Below are 20,164 nucleotides of genomic sequence, written 5' to 3' on the forward strand. Positions count from 1 at the left end.
AGGTCAGCCATCATTGCCATAGACCCTTTCCCAGGGCATCAAAACTCTTTTGAAATGCCAGGAAGCGAGATGAAGATACGCTCCTCTCTAGAGGGAAGCCATTGCTCGAAACAAGTCCGCCCCATAGGACAAGCCACAGGGAGTCAGGGTACCCCAAAGAAACACGACGCGAACGGTTTGACCATTTCTCTGTATCTGCTCCCGGGTTGGGGAATAATTTGTATTTGATCAGCAAGCCTTGCCTTGTAGAAAAAAACGATACGTCTGACCATGAAAGACGGGCTCTTTATCAACTGCCTTCTTCAGTTTATGCCCTACCTCAAGGCAGCTGATAACGAGAAAGCAAAGCAGAGGTAGTCTGTGGTAGGACGGTGACGGTTTAACAACCGGTGAGTGCGCCTAAGGCGCTTGCGCACAGCGCTGGAAATGGAGCATTCAGACGCTCATCTGCTTGCCTTCCAACTCAGCAACAGTAAATAGAACAAAGAGGGGGAGGGAAACGGCTGTGCCACGCAATTGAGATGAGCTACGAAGCAGGAAATAAAGGACAGGATAAAGCGGGGGGTGGGTGGGCGAGGCCGACTGATCGTCGGCACTACGGGTTCACCCGAACTGGCTGAATACCACCTCTGGAGGTTAGTCCTTGACATACGATCACAATCAACCTCAAAATTCCTGCTGCTTAAGTGAGACGGTTGTTAACTGAGTTTTAAGACTTGACATGCCGTAGGGGTTAAGGGAACCACTGCAGTTGTTCAGTTAGCAATGTGGCTGTTAAGCAAATCTGTCTTCCCCCGTTGACGTTGCTTGTCGGAAGGTCGCAAAAGGGGATCACGGCTTGTTTTGTCTTGCAGCCTGCCTTCCGTGATGGCGAAAAACCTGTCCGTCCCACTGGCGTTTGCCTGCCTCTTGCACCTGGCTAATGAAAAGGTGAGTACGATGCGCCATTCAAACACAGGTAGTCCTCGATTTACGGCCGCCACCGAGCCCAACGTTTCTGTTGCTGAGTGAAACATCCGTTACAATTTTACAGCCTCCCGCCGCAGTCATTAAGTGGACCACTGCCATTGTCAAGATAGTAACCCCGTTGTTAAGTGAATCTGGCTTCCCCATTGAATTGGCTTGTCACAGGGTGGCCAAAGGGGATCACATGACACACACCCCCCCCCGGGAACACTGCAACCGTCATAAATATGAACCAGTGGCCAAATGTCTGAATTGTGACCATGAGGATGCTGCAAGGGACATAAATATCAACTCGCAAAACATCTGTGGCCTGCTCTCGAGTTGCCATAGGTAAGGGGGATGGGAAACCGATGAAGCAGCACGGCAGCCAAAGACAGGAGCACATTCCAGGCATACCTTTCTCAAGGCTGTCTCCCAGGGTTACCCACAACGGCCAGAGGGGAGTGAGCTCTACAGCCCACGAAATTGCTCCATTGGCGAATGTGATTGATGACAATAAGTGTGAAAAAAACGGGTTATAAGTCCCCTTTTTTCAGCATTGTCTTAACCTCAAACTAAACGAACAGTTGTAAGTCGAGAACTACCTGTAGTAGGACGGTCCTGTGGGAGGAACAGCATCTTTTCAACCTAAATCTCTAACCAGTGGGTGAAACCTTTCCTTTTGTACCTTCGCCAATGCTGAGAAGAAAAAAAAACTTGGATTTGAGTGGGGGCAGCTTTAAAGTTTGACATTCGATTCTTCTCCACCCCCCCACACCCTTCCCATTTGTCCCCCAGAACCTGAAACTACAAGGGGTGCAAGACTTGTCTGAAGTCTTAGTGCTACAAGAAGATTAACCTGTGTTACCCGACACCCTTCAGTCTCCGAAGAGGGAATTTATCGTGCCTTTTTGAGACTTATCCCCAGCGCATCAAAGCGAAGGGCAGGAGCCTCTGCCTAATTCCATCGCTTCTCCCTGGGACCAAGCAGGATACGATTTGTATTAAGATTTCGGCCTTCAAATCTGCTTGTCTTTTAAAAGGAGCCTGTTTTTTTTTTTTTTTTAACTCCTACTGAATTTGGCCTCTTTCCCCACGATGTGTGACACACACATACACACACACACACACCTGAGTGCAGAGGGAGCCTTTTAGCACTTGTGTGTGTTCTCGGCACAATCGTATATCCCATTCTGTTTTGGTTTTATTTTTTTTTAAAAAACCCCAGTTTTTAGTTTTTCCCCACTCTGGAAATGTTCCCGTCTTTCTTTCTATACAGTTCCTCCCTGCTGTCGTTTTTATCGTTATCTTAAGTCATTTTATATATTTGTACGGATTTTTATTAATTTTTTTTTAAAAAAAGGAATAAACCCCAAACCTTATAGTCGTCCTTCTCTGCCTACGGCTTTAATTTGCTTTGAGCCTCTGACGGGACAGCATCTGCGACCCGTATAGACGTCTCATTTTGGACTATAATTGCGTTTTTGCGCTGCGGTGGCGGACGTAACAGAGAAGCGTTTGGCTGCCATGCCGGGAAAAATTTTGGCTGCATGCCCAAAATTTTAATTTGAAGCCTCTCCAGACCAGGCGTCCCTCGCAGAGGGGGTTACCTTGATTTCATCAAGGAATAAGGAAGTTGCGCCAGGCGGGGTGACTTCACTCACAACCAGAGTTGGCTTTGGTTTCTCAAGAATTCTGCGGAACTCCCGTTGCCCAACCGCAGTATCTAATCCCATCCTTGGGCACAATCGGTTACCTAACTGCTGGGTTGATGAAAGATACGATCTCCTCCTTTCTGTTAAAATTGGTTAAAATCCTCTCTGGTTTGCAATTTACGGAGGAGCCCCTTCCACCAGGGCAGGGGTGTCAAAGGCGATTTCATTGAGAGCCGCATCAGGGTTGTGTTTGACTTCGAGGGGGGGGGGAGCTGGGGGTTTTTTAGCCAGGGGATGGGAGCATGGCCAGCTCGACATCACTCGTGTCGGGGGGCACCTATGGTGGCCAAGTGCTAAGGCAGGACTTCCCTCAGACCCCTCTCACTCTCATTATAATCCTCCTTCCTTCTTCCTTTCCCTCCTTCCCTCCTTTCTTCCTTCGTTCCTTCCCTCCCTCCCTCCCCCTCCTTCCTTCCTTCCCTCCTCCCTTCCTCCTTCCCTCCCTCCCTCCTTCCTTCGTTCCTTCCTTCCTTCTCTTTTTCGTTCCCTCTTCATTCTCCTTTCTTCTCTCTTCCCCTCTTTCCTTCTTTTTCCTTCCTTGCTCTCTTCCCTTCTTTTTCTTTGTCTTTCCTCTTTCCCTTTCTCCTTTCCTGTCCCTTCTTGCATGCTCAAATGCAAAAGGGGAAACATTTCTCCTTCTGTTTTGCTTTTAGTTTGTTTTGACAGCCCTCTGCCAGCAAAAATGGAGCCGGGGGTGGGGGGTGGGGGGGCACAGAGGCACCGTGGGCCAGTCCTTTGCTGTTTCCAGGGTGGCCTCACAGGCCAGATCTAAGCACCCCTAGTTTGACAACGCTGGAGTAGGACATTTCTGCACTGAAAAACTCTTTGAGAAATTAATACCAGGAGGCTCCAGCTAGTCCAGAATGCGGCTGCGCGGGTATTAGAGGGAGCACCACGTTGCTCCCATATAACACCTATCCTGCGCAGCCTGCACTGGCTGCCGGTAGCCTTCCGGGTGCAATTCAAGGTGTTGGTTACCACCTTTAAAGCGCTCCATGGCTTAGGACCGGGTTATTTACGAGACCGCCTTCTGCCGCCGATAGGCTCCCAATGACCTGTGCGCTCCCACAGAGTGGGCCTCCTCAGGGTGCCGTCGACCAAAAAATGTCGGTTGGCGGCCCCCAGGGGGAGGGCCTTCTCTGTGGCAGCACCGGCCCTCTGGAACGAGCTTCCTCTGGGGTTACGCCAACTCCCCGACCTCCGGACCTTCAAACGTGAACTGAAGACTTTATTATTTCATCGTGCGGGACTAGCCTAAGTATAATTTTAATCGTAATTTTAAATGGGTTTTATGTCGGTCTTGGACCGTTTTAGTTGATCTGGTCTATTAAATATTTGGTTTTAATTCGCTTTTAATGTTTTAATATGGCTGTAAACCGCCCTGAGTACTTCGGGAGAAGGGCATAAAATAAAACACCGATGCAAACATAAGCTTGGCTTATGTATAAATATTATATATACTATAAACTTACACTATACCATTATCATTGCCCCACCCTGTTTCCAATCAACCCCTTCCATCTTCTTCCTTGGAAAGCACGTGCTTCCAGAGTTGGGGACATCCCTGCTCTCCGTCTGAACTTTCGTTATGATATTTATGTTATGTGTAATGATTTCCAGAGAGCAAACATTCCTCCCGTCCGCAAGCCACGGCTCTTTGTGTATTTTATTCCTCCGCCTGTGCAATCATCATGCCTTTGCCAAAAATTAAAAAAATAATAATAATGTGATTTGTACATCAGCCTTGGCTTGTTTGCAAAAGCGCCTCCCGGGGGGGCGGAAGGCAGAGAAGGGAAAAGAAGCCACATGACTGGTGGGAAAAAGGAATTGGGGAAATTTTCCATTCCTTTTGGCACCCGACTGCGTGAACTTGATAGCCTTTCATGTGATTGTCTTTCGGTTCCCCCAAAGGAAATTTTCCACCGGACTCCCTCCCTGATCTCGATTTTCTTTTTTTTTTAATGACTAACTCACCATTTTCTTCTGTTTAACTTGGCTCTTCTTGTTAGAAAGTTTCTAAGATCTCAGATGATTCACGTTGCTTAAAGAGCCTGAGGCAGGCTTGGCAGATTTCTCCGGCTTCCAGATCTAATTATTACGGCATCTGTCAAGTTGTTGGGTTACCCGGGAAGGGTTTTAAAACAAGGGCCTAAAATAAAGAAAAAGGCTGAAGTGAGGCAGCCTTTTCTACTCCATGGGGCTCCGTGGTTTTGCGTTGGGTTTTAAGCCATGCTGGCTGCAGATTAGTTGGTTTAAAAATTGAAACCAGACTAACAGAGTTGGAAGCTAAAAAGGCCAACACAATCCTAAATTGCATTAACAGAGGGATACAATCAAGATCAAGGGAGGTACTAATGCCACTCTATAAAGCCCTAGTAAGACCACACCTGAAGTTCTGCATCCAGTTTTGGTCACCACACTATAAAAAAGATGTTGAGACTTTAGGAAAAGTACAGAGAAGAGCAACCAGGATGATGAGGGGACTGGAGGCTAAAACATATGATGAACGGTTGCAGGAACTGGGCCTGGCTAGTCTAGTGAAGAGAAGGACCAGGGGAGACAGGATACCAGTCTTCCAATATTTGAGGGGCTACCACAGAGAGGAGGGGATCAAGCTATTTTCCAAGGCACCTGAAGGCCAGACAAGGAACAATGGATGGAAACTGACCAAGGGGAGATTCAACCTGGAGATAAGGAGAAATTTTCTGACAGTGAGAACAATCAACCCATGGAACAGAAGTTGCCTTCGGAAGTTGCGGGAGCTTCATCACTGGAGGCTTTTGAGAAGAGACTGGACTGCCATCTGTCAGAAATGGTGTAGGGTCTCCTTGGGCGGGGGGTTGGACTAGATGACCTACAAAGTCCCTTCCAACTCTGTTGATCTGTTAAATCAACCAAGGTTTTCCTCTGCCTAGTGATAACCAAATCTGGCCCTAGATTCTTCCTCGGTTTATCTTCCCAATAAGCAACCAAATTGGAAGGTCATTTAAAAACAGTTTATTAGGGTACCCTCATAAAGGTTAGGGTTAGTGATAAAGAACCTTGAGCCCCATCTTGTATTCCTTTTTACAGTTAACAAAGAAAAAGGAAAGAGGGAAGTTGGTTGGTCAAGATAAGAGTAACCCCTCCTTGCACAGTAAATCAACCACAAAGTTTGTTTGAAATTAGATAATTAGAAGCCAGCTGACCCGTAGAACCCTTTTCTTATCGGGTGATAGTCCATAGGATAAAAGTATCTGTAATGAGTAATCTGTAATGAGCCTGAATATAGAAAATAAGTCAAATATTAAAATATAAAATGACTGTTAGTTAACAAATTGCAAAACCCAGGTCATGTGCCCCTTGCTAATTTAATATAAGTGTTCATCCATTTTACAGTTGACTTTTCTATTAAAATCTATCTATTAAGTCCACTAAAGCTTTTGACTTCCTTCAATTGTTTTGCGGGAAAATCCCTTCCATTCTCTACTACACCAAAATGGCTGCTGAGTAGCAGGTGATTCTTTATTGTTAAGAATAGCATTATACAATCTGGACTAAAGATGCACACACATATATATGTGTGTGTGAGTGTATACATAGAGTATACTAGCAGGACGCCCGTGCTTCGCTACAAAACTATGTGATCGGGTGTGATAAATTGACACTTAAAGCCTGAAACTTAATGTAGAGTGTGTAACTCCGTAGTATCAGAGCATGTTAATATAAGGCAACTGGTAGTTGGAACAGAGGGGAAGAGGGAGTAGAATGTCCCAACCCGCAGACCGGATGAGTCACGTGCTGGCCACGCCCACGCCCGGTTTAGCGAAGGGGTAGCATTAGAGCGTGTTAATATAAAGCAACTGGCAGTTGGGACAGAGTTCCTTTCAGGTGGGAGGGGGAGTAGAACATCTAACTCCTTAGCATCAGAGCGGGTGAATATAATACTGTGTGTGTGTGTATATATATATGTATGTTTTCGTAGGTTTTCACGGCTATAGGTATGTAGGTCTTGGCATATTCGGGTCTTTTCCCTTGTAAGGTTGAGAGTATCTTGGCGATGTTTCGACAAGGTCTCACTCATCATCTTCAGGCTGGTACTTTCGGCTTTGTGCTTGTGCGAGCAAAGCGCTTTGCGAAGCGAAAGCACCAGCCTGAAGATGATGAGTGAGACCTCGTCGAAATGTATATATATATGATCATTTTGAAAAATCCTTTCTTAGGAAGCACCTAGAAGCCAAGAGGAACATACGTGGCAAATTTCAAGTTTGTAGGCTTTACGGTTCTGGAGATTTTGAGATTACAGCATGAGCGGTTTTTGCTCTTATATATATATATATATATATAAGATAGATCTGCATAGATAACAACTTTGGGATCCTTTTTTACTTGTGGTTGGTGGGAAGGTGTCTGACATCTGCAGGATGATTCGGACAGGAAAAAGGAGGCAGGTTTCCACTTCGCCACCTTTTAATCCTCATCACCCAGAAAAATGAAGATTAGGTCCTTTCAAGCAGATCCTTTCAACAACGCAATATTAGCTGTCCAAAGTGTTGCCTTCACATCCTGCGTAGCAATTTCCTCTTAACTGGGATGACCCTTGTTAGAAAAGGGCTGCTAAAGAAACTGGTTCTTTGATTTATTTATTTATTTATTTTTTTGGTCTTTCTTTCTTTCCACATTTCCTGTTACGCCTCTTCGAACATCACCTCTTTATACCCATGAATATCATTTTTAAGGAAAACAGGATCTTAGAGGCTGGTATCTCAACATTTTATTACAAATTCTTTATAGAAATTACAGATTTGTTTTTTTTTACAGAGAAACGAGTATTAAAAAAAATAATACACTATTAACAGAAACAGCTGATCTTCCAAGGCAGGATGGCTTATCAGTTCCCACCATGTACCCACCGTCCTGCTCTCTTAAGAAATCTGCATCGTTCAGAAGATGAAACTGTTTTAAGTTTAATACATGATTTTTTAAAAAAAAAATTCCCAAAATGGGAGAAGGTGAGAGAGATTCTCCTCATTTATACCTTCTGTGAGCAAGTTCTGATTTTCACATACAGTCCCAGGACCCAATTTGTTCTTAAGGTGTTATGACAAAGCCCTGACGGGACGGATGATTGGATGATTAATCATTGTGCCTTAAAGGTCCTGGAAAAACCAGCAAAGCTTGCGCTAATTTTGCAACCTTCATCATCCAAAAGGTGTTCAGTCAACACAGCACCTCTGATGAAGAAACCTCGGCCAAAACTTGATCATCTAAGATTGCAAAAGATTGTCTGTCTTTCTCTTTCTTTCTTTCTTTCTTTCTTTCTTTCTTTCTTTCTTTCTTTCTTTCTTTCTTTCTCTTTCTCTCTCTCTCTCTCTCTCTCTCTCCCTCCCCTTTCTTTCTTTCTCTCTCTCCCTCTTTCTTTCTCTTTATTCTTTCTTTCTTTTTCTCCCTTTCTTTCTTTTCTCTCTCCCTCTTTCATTCTTTCTCTCTCTCTCTTTCTTTATCTCTCTCTCCCTCCCCTCTTTCTTTCTCTTCTCCCTCTTTCTTTTTTCTCTTTCATTCTTTCATTCTCTTTCTCTCTCCCTCTCTTTCTTTCTTTCTTTCTTTCTTTCTTTCTTTCTTTCTCTTCTCCCTCTTTCTTTTTTCTCTTTCATTCTTTCATTCTCTTTCTCTCTCCCTCTCTTTCTTTCTTTCTTTCTTTCTTTCTTTCTTTCTTTCTTTCTTTCTTTCTTTCTCCATGGTTCACTCACCGTGCAGGCCCTGCCAACTTTGAAATGGTTTGATTTTGATCTTGAAGCAACAAATCACAGGAAACGATCCCTTTGTTTTTGGTCTCCAAGACCTAAATCTCCAGATGTTTCCTGCAAGAGGGAGGAAGGAGTTCCCATCCCACCCAGCAGGAGAAACAATAAAAGTTTCTTTTTTTGGTTTTGTTTTTTGCTCTGAAGGGGAATTCCTCTCTTGCTGTCTCTTCCCTCTCTCCGGTGACTCCTTAAATTTGGAATTTGACTGTCCGTTCTTGCAGTGCTATTTTATTTAGAAGGCTGGTCATCTCCCCTTCCTCCTGAAGGCAGCAACCCTTCGGCTGAATAAAATTCAAATTCTCCCAAAGATAAAATTCCCTCATTCTCAGGCCTCTTCAGTGACCACGAGGAAGCCAAAGTGGCTAGCAGATTTAAGCAGATTCCCAAAGTTTTGGTTAACCTGTGAATTGTCTTTTGCCCAGTTCCCTGGCAAAGGCATCGCTCACAACAGTTTTCAACTGCTTGCGTAGCCTTATAAAACGTTCAAACAAGCCCTTCCTGATGCTGGTTGCTCTGAGCAGAGACAGCGCTGGTGTTTTCCCTGCCTGGAAAGTCCTGGAAATGAACTTCAAAGCCGTCAGCCTCGTGCCAGCTTGCAAGTGTGAGAACTGTTTTGAGTTTTGTTTTGTTTTTAAGAACGAAAGAACTTCTGTGCCTGTTGTGCATCTCCAGCGGTTCCAGCAATTCGGCTCCTTCATCCAACTAACATAACATAGCATAATAACAGAGTTGGAAGGGACCTTGGAGGTCTTCTAGTCCAACCCCCTGCCCAGGCAGGAAACCCTGCACCACTTCAGACAAATGGCTATCCAACTAGCGAACCCCGTGCCTCGCCTCTTGTCCCTTCTAAGCGAACACTGCTTTTTTTCAATTTTTATTATTATTATTATTATTTTGGTCTCCCCCGATTGCTTTCTTTGCCTTTCCAATTCCCTGCCCTTTCCTTACTAGGACGGGCTTATTTCAGGAGCACCGCAACCGCGCAACCTTTTGTCACCGCAGGGAACGGATACGCTCCGATTTTCCCAACAAGTTCGGCAGGCCCTCGTTCTGCGCCGCCAGAACGGAGACCCAGAGGATTTTCGTCACTGCTTCCCGACAGAGGGGGCAGCAGCCGCTGGTTCTGAAAATCTTCATGGAGCACCTGGAGCAGAAGCCGGTGTGATGACAAGGGAACATCATGGTACTGGCCTGGGACGCAAAACAGACCATGCAATCTTCCACGGCGTTTTCTTCAGCCCTTTCTTGGAACGCCAAGCAGGTGGGATCTGCGGAGGCACAAATATTTCGCGGGAAAGTTTAAAGCGGGGGTGTCCAGCCCACCTTGGCGACTTTAAGACTCGTGGACTTTTAACTCCTAGTACCTCCTTTTTGCCCCCGTGCAGGCTTCCATACCCTATGCTTAAAGCCAACAAGCCTCACAGATTGTGTGTGCGTGCGTCGTTATCGCATAATGGCTTTAGAACAAAATGGAACTTTTGTTGCCTAAGGTAAAGGTAAAGGTTCCCCTCGCACAAACGTGCTAGTCGTTCCCGACTCTAGAGGGCGGTGCTCATCTCCGTTTCAAAGCCGAAGAGCCAGCGCTGTCCGGAGACGTCTCCGTGGTCATGTGGCCGGCATGACTCAACGCCAAAGGCGCACGGAGCACTGTTACCTTCCCACCAAAGGTGGTCCCTATTTTTCCTGCTTGCATTTTTTACATGCTTTCAAACTGTTAGGTTGGCAGAAGCTGGGACAAGTAACGGGAGCTCACCCCGTTACATGGCAGCACTAGGGATTTGAACCGCAGAGCTGCCGACCTTTCGATCGACAAGCTCAGTATCTTAGCCCCTGAGCTACCTCTTTTGCTCCATAGTGGGGAACATGTCCTATCCTGCAGGGAGTCCTCGACTTAATGAGCACCATTGAACCCAAATGTTTCATCACTGAGCAAGACGGTTCTTAAGGGAAACACAGAGAGAGAGAGAGACAGACAGACATGGGGAGAGAGAGATGGAGAGAGACACAGACAGACAGAGAGAACAGGACTGTTTTGTCACGTAGCAAGACATTTGTCACTAGTCAGTTCTTGAGGGAGGGAGGGAGCCAGAGAGAAGGAGGGGGAGAGAGAGAGAAGAGAGAAGAGAGACAGAAAGAGAGAGAGAACCGGGCTATTGGTCACTCCACTGGCCTTTCTCTGCCCTAAGAAATCCACAGAAAGCAAATGGCCCGGCCTGCAGTGGCTTACCGAGAAGTTGGACTGCTTTGGTTCTTCCATAGACGTCCACAACCGCCCAAAGAGGAGATTTAACCGAGACGCCGTTGAAGAGGAAGGACCCTTCGGCCTCAAGGTTGGTGCTGCAGAAAACGCAGCCCCAGCTGTCCACCCAGAAGCTGATAATGGTCTCTTCTTCGATATACTCGTCCGGTAAAACGCACGCCCGAGTCTTCCCTTGGGCGACCAGGTTCGGGCACACAAACGGAGGCAGGTCGCCCGACTGAAGGCAGGGGTCTTTCCAGGTGAAGCCCACCCGCAGACCCCCCTGCCACTTCTGGTCCTCTTGTAAGATTTTCAACGTGACTCTCTCATAAAGTTCTACGGGCCGGTTGGAGAAGACGATACCATCGTGGAAGGTGTCCGTCCGACTTACTGTACAGCAAGATTCGTCCATGGTAACCTGGGATCCTTTGATGTAAGGATGGAAGAAGAGCGGACTGTACGAAGCGTCGAGAGAACACTCCAATTCTGTGGAGACATGAAGCGTCATGAATACAATCATAGAAAGAAGAGAGTAGAAGTCCTCGAGGGAACCTGTTGCCATCAATAAAGAATACAGAATACAGAAGGGACCCTGGAGGCCTTCTAGTCCAACCCCCTGCTCCAGTAGGAGACCCTATACCCGTGATGGCGAACCTATGGCACACATGCCCGAAGTGGCACTCGGAGCCAAGTCGCCTGGCATGCGCGGCATCGCCCGTTCCTCTTCCGGGTTTCTGGCACGCGTACGCACGTGACAATCAGCTGGCCTTTGTGTGTGCGGCAGTGCCGGAAACCAGAAGAGCTGGTCTAATCGGTGTGAGCACATGCGCGGCAGTAACTGGGAGACTTGCTGGCTGGCGCGCATGTGTGCACCCGAAACCAGAAGTACCTTATCCAGCGTGTGCATGCCCCCTGGGGTAGTAAATTTGTTATTACCGGTTCTGTGGGCGTGGCTTGGTGGGGGGTAATATGACTGGGTGGATGTGGCCATTTTTTTTTTTACTTTTAAAAGCATTTTTTCTACAACTTCTTTGGCTGAAAAGGTTGTAAAAATGCTTTTAAAAGGTTCTGACGTCCCTGCTGAGTTGCCTGATCATAAGATTTTTGTTTTCTTTTAAAAGCATTTTTTTTGCCTTTAAAAGAAAAAAAAGCCTCTGACAATCAGACAACTCAGCTGGGATCCTCAGAGCCTTTTAAAAGCATTCTTTTACAACCTCTACGGCGGAAGAGGTTGCAGAAAAAATGCTTTTAAAAGGCTCTGACGATCCCAGCTGAGCTGCGCGATCATCAAAGGCTTTTTTTTTCCCTGGCCGAATAAAAAATGCTTTCAAAAGTAAAAAAAAAACAAAACTCTGAAGATCGTGCAGCTCAGCTGGGCATGGAGGGGGGCAGGGATTTTTGCTACTGGTTCTCCGAACCACCGGCCGCCATTGCTACCAGATCGGGTGATCCGGTCTGAACCGGGAGCATTTCACCCCTGCTCTACCCCCAAAATAAGCCCCAGTTAAGACAGTCAACCAGACGGAGGTTTTTAGTACTGTATTTCCCCCCAAATAAGACCTAACTGGAAAATAAGCCATAATGCGTCTTTTGGAGCAAAAATCGATATAAGACCTGTTCTTATTTGGGGGGGGGGACACGGTGGAAAGCATGCAGAGAAGAGCAGCAGAGATGATAAAGGATATGGAAGGCTAGAAGGTGCGGGGCATGTCTAGACTCTTGCTAGCCCAACGAAGAGAAGGATTAGGAGGCACCTGGTCATTGTCTCGCAGTACTTAAGGTGCCGCCACAAAGAAGAAGAGATTAACCTACCCTCCAAAGCACCTGAGGGTAGAAACAAGAAATAATGGGGTGGAAGCGTGTTAAAAGAGAGGTCCAACCTAGGCGGTAAGCTGACCATTTTTTGACGGTGGAAACGATGAGTCAGTGGAACAGCTTGCCTCCAGGAGCTATGGGTGCTCCATCAATGGAAGTTTTCAAGAAGAGATTTCATCCGGCTTCCTGCTTGAGCAGTGGGTTGGACTAGAACAGGGGTCTCCAACCATGGGAACTTTAAGACTTGTGGACTTCAACTCAAAGCTGGCAAAGCCGGCTGAGGAACTCTGGCAGTTGAAGTCCACAAGTCTTAAACTTCCCGAAGTTGGAGACCCCTGGACTAGAAGACCTCTGAGGTCCCCTGTGATTCTACATTCTTTTCTGCTTAGTTAATGACTGCAATAAAGTTATCTGAATTTATGTTCTATGCTCCCTGTTTTATTACCCTGATGATGATGATGAGTCATGGCCCACCGGCGGTTCTGCTTAACTCCCATGGCGACATCAGATAGATGCCCATATTAAGAGCATCCGCTGAGTGCAGAGTTTGCCAATCCTTAAATCCTTGGTTTTTCTGGAGGATTTGGGAACATTTTGACCTTCGAGCGCTCAGCACCTTCTCAAGGTGCTCAGCTCCCCCGGGAGAGCGAAACAGGTTTGGTGGGTGGAGACCGGAAGCTGTCAAATCCTTTCCAACTGTACAAGGGCCTCATTTTTTAGATCTCCTGCCAGCTTTATACCTTTATCGCTGCAGATAAGGGAAACTGCAGATAAAGGATTAACGTTTATACATAAGGGGGGTGAAAAAAAACAAGATAAGCCTCGTGTGGGAATGAATAACAATTAAAAAAAAAAACAACCAATCCAAAACACAAAATATGCCTTTGGGTGGCTTTGCAAAATTCAACGTTCGTTTTAGAAACCCTCTGGGTCAGGAAAGAAAGAAAAGGGGAAGTGTGTTTAGAGGCAATAATTCACTGAGTTACTTTCACTTTCACTCTGTCACAGGCCTTAAACTAAGAGGCCTGTGCTAAAGAGCCAAGGTTAAGAGATTACATATTTGAACCTTTCCTTGATGCCAAAAATCCAGGCCAGGGATAATAAAGCTTATTCAGAACAACAGAGTAACAGAACTGGAAGGGACCTTGGAGGTCAATTAGTCTAACTCGCTGCTCAAGCAAGAGAACCTATGCTATTTAGTACCCATAAACCTCTAGTGGCGAGCCGTTCCACTGATTAATTGTCCTCACTGTTAGGAAGTTTCTCCTTCCTGAAACAATGTAAGCCGCCCTGAGTCTTCGGAGAAGGGCCGGATATAAATTCAAATTTTAAAAAAAAACAACCAATCCAAAACACAAAATATGTCTTTGGGTGGCTTTGCAAAATTCAACGTTCGTTTTAGAAACCCTCTGGGTCAGGAAAGAAAGAAAAGTGCAATAATTCACTGAGTTACTTTCACTTTCACTCTGTCACAGGCCTTAAACTAAGAGGCCTGTGCTAAAGAGCCAAGGTTAAGAGGTTACATATTTGAACCTTTCCTTGATGCCAAAAATCCAGGCCAGGGATAATAAAGCTTATTCAGAACAACAGAGTAACAGAACTGGAAGGGACCTTGGAGGTCAATTAGTCTAACTCGCTGCTCAAGCAAGAGAACCTATGCTATTTAGTACCCATAAACCTCTAGTGGCGAGCCGTTCCACTGATTAATTGTCCTCACTGTTAGGAAGTTTCTCCTTCCTGAAACAATGTAAGCCGCCCTGAGTCTTCGGAGAAGGGCCGGATATAAATTCAAATTTTAAAAAAAATAATCCAAGGTTGCTTTTCTTCTTGATTAGTTTCCATCCATTGTTTCTTGTCCTGCCCTCTTTGGTGCTTTGGAGAAGAAATTGACCCTCTCTTCTTTGGGGCAGTCCTTTACTTCATTGGAGGAATGAATTTAATGCATTTCCTTCAGGAAAGCTTTTCTAAATATATAGGAAGTTACATATTAGAACCCTTTCTTGGTGCCAAAAAGTCAGTCAGTCAGTCAGTCAGTCTGCCTGCCTGCCTGCCTGCCTGCCTGCCTATCTATCTATCTATCTATCTATCTATCTATCTATCTATCTATCTATCTATCTATCTATCTATCTGTTTTCTATCTATCTATCTAGCTATCCATCCATCCATCCATCCATCCATCCATCCATCCATCCATCCATCTCTATCTATCTATCTATCTATCTATCTATCTATCTATCTATCTATCTATCTATCTATCTGTTTTCTATCCATCCATCCATCCATCCATCCATCCATCCATCCATCCATCCATCCATATCTATCTATCTATCTATCTATCTATCTATCTATCTATCTATCTATCTATCTTCTATCTATCTATCTATCTATCTATCTATCTATCTATCTATCTATCATCTGTCTATCTATCTATCGTGGTCATAATATACTATAACTTTATACTATATTCTATCTATCTATCTATCTATCTATCTATCATCTATCTATCTATCTATCTATCTATCTATCTATCTATCTATCTATCTATCTATCTATCTATCTATCTTTCTATCATCTGTCTATCTATCTATCTACTGTGATCATAATATACTATAACTTTATACTATATTCTATCTATCTATCTATCTATCTATCTATCTATCTATCTATCTATCTATCTGTTTTCTATCTATCTATCTATCTATCCATCCATCCATCCATCCATCCATCCATCCATCCATCTCTATCTATCTATCTATCTATCTATCTATCTATCTATCTGTTTTCTATCTATCCATCCATCCATCCATCCATCCATCCATCCATCCATCTATCTCTATCTATCTATTTCTATCTATCTATCTATCTATCTATCATCTATCTATCTATCTATCTATCTATCTATCTATCTATCTATCTATCTATCTATCTATTGTGGTCATAATATACTATAACTTTATACTATATTCTATCTATCTATCATCTGTCTATATCTATCTTTCTATCATCTGTCTATCTATTGTGGTCATAATATACTATAACTACTATATTCTATCTATCTATCTATCTATCATCTATCTATCTATCTATCTATCTATCTATCTATCATCTGTCTATCTATCTATATCTATCTTTCTATCATCTGTCTATCTATCTATTGTGGTCATAATATACTATATACTATATTCTATCTATATTTATATCTATCTATCTATCTATCTATCTATCTATCTATCTATCTATCTATCTATCTATCTATCTATCTATATCTATCTATCTATTTATCTATATCTATCTATCTATCTATCTATCTATCTATCTATCTATCTATCTATCTATCTATCTATCTATCATCTGTCTGTCTGTCTATCTATCTATCTATCTATCTATCTATCTATCTATCTATCTATCTATCTATCTATCTATCTATCTAATGATTTATTCCCTTTAAACACACTTGGGGTTTTTATTTCTTTCCTGACCCGGAGGGTTTCTAAAATTAGCTGAATTTTGCAAACCCACCAAAAGGCACATTTTGTGTTTGGATTGTTTTTTTATTCCCACAGAAGGTTTGTCTCATTTTTTCCAATATGTATAAACTTTAATCCTTTATCTGCGTTTCCCTTATCTGCAACAATAAACTCATCTAAAGCTTTTCTATATGTTTTGTGCATTCCTGAAATGAATGCACAAAATTCATTCCTCCAATGAAGTAAAGGACTGCCCCAAAGAATGGGGGGGGGGTCAACCTATTTCCCAAAGCACCTGAGGGCAGGATAATAAACAATGGATGGAAACTAATCCAGGAGAGAAGCAACCTGGAATTAAGAAGAAACTTCTTAACAGTGAGGACAATTAACCAGGGGAACAGCTGGCCACCAGAAGTTGTGGGGCCTCCATCACTGGAGGTTTTTAAGAAGAAACTAGAGAGCCATTTGTCTGAAATGGGATAGGTTCTCCTGCTTGAGCTGGCCAAAGTCCCTTCCAACTCTGTTATTCTGAATAAGCTTATCTCTGGCCTGGATTGTTGGCATCATGAAAGCGTTCAAATATATAACCTCCTAACCTTGGCTTGAAAAGAACCTCTTTAGTATATGCCTGTTTATCTGACAGAATGAAAGTGAAAGTAACTCAATGACTTATTGCCTCTTATTTCCTGACCCAGAGGGTTTCTAAAATGAACCTTGAATTTTGCAAACCCACCCAAAGGCACATTTTCTGTTTGAATTATTATTATTTTTTTATTCCCCCCACACAAATCTTATCATGTTTTTCCCCCCCATATGTATAAACTCCTCAATCCTTTATCTGCATTTCCCTTATCTGCAAGACTAAACTCCTATAAAGCTTCTATACATGTAGAAAAGCATTCCTGAAATGAATGGACAAAATTCATTCCTCACACACACACACACACACAGCTCGTGTGATTTTGAGCTTTGGTGTCCACCTTCTCCAGAATCTTGAAGCTAAACAACGCCCAACGGGACAGGTCAGGACCAGAGCTGGTATTCAGCTGGTTCACACCGGTTCGGGTGAACTGATAGCAGCGATCGTCCACCCACCCGCCCAGGCTCCAAGTCGTGCTATTTAGGCATGTTTTCGAGGCCAGGCGCATGCGCGGAAGGCTGGGCACATGCTCGGACAGCGCTCATGAGCGTGAAGCAAGCAGGCACGCCCACGGGGGTGAACCAGTGGTAACGGTAAGTTGAAACCCACCCCTGGTCAGGACCCAACCATCCTGGGGGGTCTTCCACAGCATGGAACATGGAATAATAGGGTTGGAGGGGCCCTTGGAGGTCTTCCACTCCAACCCCCTGCTCGACAGGAGATTCTAAGCATAAATTCTGCTCCAACCCTAGCCGTGAGCCGATTCAACCAGAAGTCTATTTCTATAAGTCCTGTCTGTTGAGAAATCAAAATATCCTCCTGCCTCCATTGAGATTCCCTGAAAAGGACATTTGGCACCTCACACCTACACAAGCAAAATAGTTCTGCCCGGAGCACGTTAACCAGATAATTCTTCAACTAGTCTAGGGCCAGACCTATTCTGAAATAGCTCAGCGGGCTCACGGAGGTTAATTTCTACATCTTTCCTTTAACTAGTGCCCAGTCTTAAACTCAGCCACTGAAAGGTCTACACGCAGCTGCTCAACTTCAAAGGCTCCTTGCCAAAGTGAAGCTAACTGCAAGGTATTGTGGGGACCCATCGTCCTAACCACAGCAGTGGTGGGTCAGCACAGGCGCAGGCTCACATCCCCACTTACGCGAGCAGCGGACAAGTTGCGTGCGCACCAGAGGTGCGTTTCAGCAGGTTCCGACCAGTTCTGGAGAACCGGTAGCGGAAATTTTGAGTAGTTCGGAGAACCGGGAGTAAAAATTCTGACTGGCCCCGCCCACATCTATTCTCTGCCTCCCGAGTCCCAGCTGATTGGGAGGAAATGGGGATTTTGCAGTAATCTTCCCCTGGAGTGGGAAGGGAATGGAGATTTTACAGTATCCTTCCACTGGAGTGGGGAGGGAATGGGGATTTTGCAGTAACCTTCCCCTGGAGTGGGGAGGGAATGGAGAATTTACAGCATCCTTCCCCGCCACGCCCAAGCCACACCCACAGAAGCAGTAGTAAAAAAATTTTGAAACCCACCACTAGTGCGCACGTACTCCATTTCCACCAGCATTGGGCATGCATCTCTGCCGCTCGTGCCCATGGAGCTATGCGTGCGATTTCCCACCACTTGCACAGAACTATCCTCTCTCTCTCTCTCTCTCTCTCTCTCTCTCTCCCCCCACACACAACCACCAGCCCACAAAGCCGAAAAGGTTGGGGAACTTTGGCCTAAAGCAATATTATGTCTCTGCTGATTAGACAAGAAGCCACCTTTATCCCTTCCCCTTTGAAAACCTTTCGCTTCTCACCCAAGAAGCTTCTTCCGTTCTGAAGGAGTTTTTCTGAACAAGCGAAGAACTGAGCCAAAGAACGGAAGATGCTTCTTGGATAAGAAGCGAAACCTTTTCAAAGGGGAAGAAAAAAAACCAAACACCAGCAAGAAAGTCCAGCTGACTTTTGGAAAAAGCACCTTTGGGACAATCTTCATTGTACACATGTTGTGCATTGGCCATCAAGGTCTGATTCGATCTGAGGATTGGAAAATATCCATAGACTTCCCAGGTAGCATCCAGCACCCAACGGATTTTCCTCTGTTGTTACGCTCGCCACTGCAGGCTTTACAAAGACGTCGGAAGCCAGTTGCTGCCAATCTCTAGCATTAAATATTTAGTGTGCCTAGCTGCGAGAATAGAATAGAATAGAATAGAATAGAATAGAATAGAATAGAATAGAATGGAATAGAATAGAATAGAATAGAATAGAATAGAATAGAATATAGAATGGAATATAGAATGGAATAGAATAGAATAGAATAGAATAGAATAGAATAGAATAGAATAGAATAGAATAGAATAGAATAGAATAGAATGGAATAGAATAGAATAGAATAGAATAGAATAGAATAGAATTTTTATTGGCCAAGTGTGATTGGACACACAAGGAATTTGGCTTGGTGCATATGCTCTCAGTGTACATAAAAGAAAAGATACATTCATCAAGGTACAACATTTACAACACAAATGATGGTCAATATATCAATATAGAATAGAATAGAATAGAATAGAATAGAATTTTTTTATTGGCCAAGTGTGATTGGACACACAAGGAATTTGTCTTGGTGCATATGCTCTCAGTGTACATAAAAGAAAAGATACCTTCATCAAGGTACAACACTTACAACACAAATGATGGTCAATATATCAATATAAATCATAAGGATTGCCAGCAACAAAGTTACGGTCATACAGTCATAAGTGGAAAGAGAGGGGTGATGGGAACGATGAGAAGATTAATAGTAGTGCAGATTTAGTAAGAAGACTGGCATTTAGTAAGAAAACTGCAGATTTAGTAAAAAGACTGGCCACAGAGCTTTCAAGACACTGGTGTCTGTTCAGAAATAATTTCGTTTTGAGGGCTTCCCTTCCAAGCTGTGCTGAAACACGCATTTCAAAGCCAACTTTTGGGTATCCAAAAAGCTACCTTGAACGTTCTCCTTACCGTCTTCGGAGGGACTAAGGCAGGCTCCCATGGCTGGCTGGGGCCGGGCCGGGCTAGGTTGTGCTGTGCTGTGCTGGGCTGTGGATTCAGGTTGCTACCCTCCCTGCTTCTCCCTTCCTTTAAGCTAGACGTCAAAGGCAACTAATTTCCCAGGTTCTCCGAGTGCCACCAAAGGACTCTGCTTCAAACTGAAAGGAAGGAAGCTGTTTTATACAACACTCTCGTGAGTTAAACATTAATCATCATTGAGATTTCTGGAGATGTGTTTGTGTGTCACAAGACGCAGCTTTTGTTGTTGCAGTAGGGAATTTCCAGCTTCTCTTTCTCTTTCTCTCTCTGGGTCGGAAATCCGAGCCAGGGTAAAACCCTCCTGTTCACATTGTTTGTGTCTGGCGTCTCGCCCCAAATGAATGAGGACGCTGCTTTTGCTCCGTTCAGCAGGGTCAGTGAGCACCACCAGCCCCCCCTCCAAAAAATTTGAGGCACAGAATTGCTGTTCTGATGGATGTGGTCTAATGCTGCGATCAGTTGTAATGAGAAGCATTTGTGACCTTCGGAAGTTGTG

At 44.4% G+C, this 20,164-nt stretch overlaps 2 protein-coding genes across 4 annotated transcripts in view; one reads left to right on the top strand and one right to left on the bottom strand.

The window, feature by feature from the left end:
- NCAPH (non-SMC condensin I complex subunit H) overlaps window positions 1-2,854 on the top strand; it is a 24,533-nt gene extending 21,679 nt beyond the window's left edge. For both annotated transcript variants that reach the window (XM_058194385.1, XM_058194386.1), the window contains exons 17-18: window positions 855-930; window positions 1,744-2,854. In XM_058194385.1, coding sequence (XP_058050368.1) covers window positions 855-930; window positions 1,744-1,803 — 136 coding nt within the window. In that variant the 3' untranslated portion in view covers window positions 1,804-2,854. The remainder of the gene's footprint in view (window positions 1-854; window positions 931-1,743) is intronic.
- Window positions 2,855-7,306: 4,452 nt separating this feature from the next.
- On the bottom strand, window positions 7,307-19,767 carry NEURL3 (neuralized E3 ubiquitin protein ligase 3). 2 transcript variants are annotated; one of them, XM_058194434.1, is made up of 3 exons: window positions 19,582-19,767; window positions 10,671-11,168; window positions 7,307-9,711 (listed from the first exon to the last, which is right to left on the bottom strand). In XM_058194434.1, exons 1-3 carry the CDS (start codon window positions 19,628-19,630, stop codon window positions 9,437-9,439), a joined length of 822 nt encoding a protein of 273 aa, XP_058050417.1. In that variant the 5' UTR covers window positions 19,631-19,767; the 3' UTR covers window positions 7,307-9,436. The 2 variants fall into 2 exon arrangements, with proteins under 2 accessions (XP_058050417.1, XP_058050418.1); XM_058194435.1 differs by having other exon boundaries at window positions 7,310-9,711; window positions 19,600-19,767.
- Window positions 19,768-20,164: the final 397 nt, after the last annotated feature.

This window comes from Ahaetulla prasina, chromosome 9 (genome assembly GCF_028640845.1).
Source record: "Ahaetulla prasina isolate Xishuangbanna chromosome 9, ASM2864084v1, whole genome shotgun sequence".
Lineage (NCBI taxonomy): Eukaryota > Metazoa > Chordata > Lepidosauria > Squamata > Colubridae > Ahaetulla > Ahaetulla prasina.

Coding starts and splice junctions, on each gene's coding strand:
- NEURL3 (XM_058194434.1), bottom strand. CDS start 19,630: ATGGGAGCCTGCCTTAGTCCCTCCGAAGACGGTAAGGAGAACGTTCAA. Junction 11,169..19,581: donor CGGTAAGGAGAACGTTCAAG/GTAGCTTTTTGG, acceptor ATGTCTCCACAG/AATTGGAGTGTTCTCTCGAC. Junction 9,712..10,670: donor CAAAGCAGTCCAACTTCTCG/GTAAGCCACTGC, acceptor GTGCCTCCGCAG/ATCCCACCTGCTTGGCGTTC.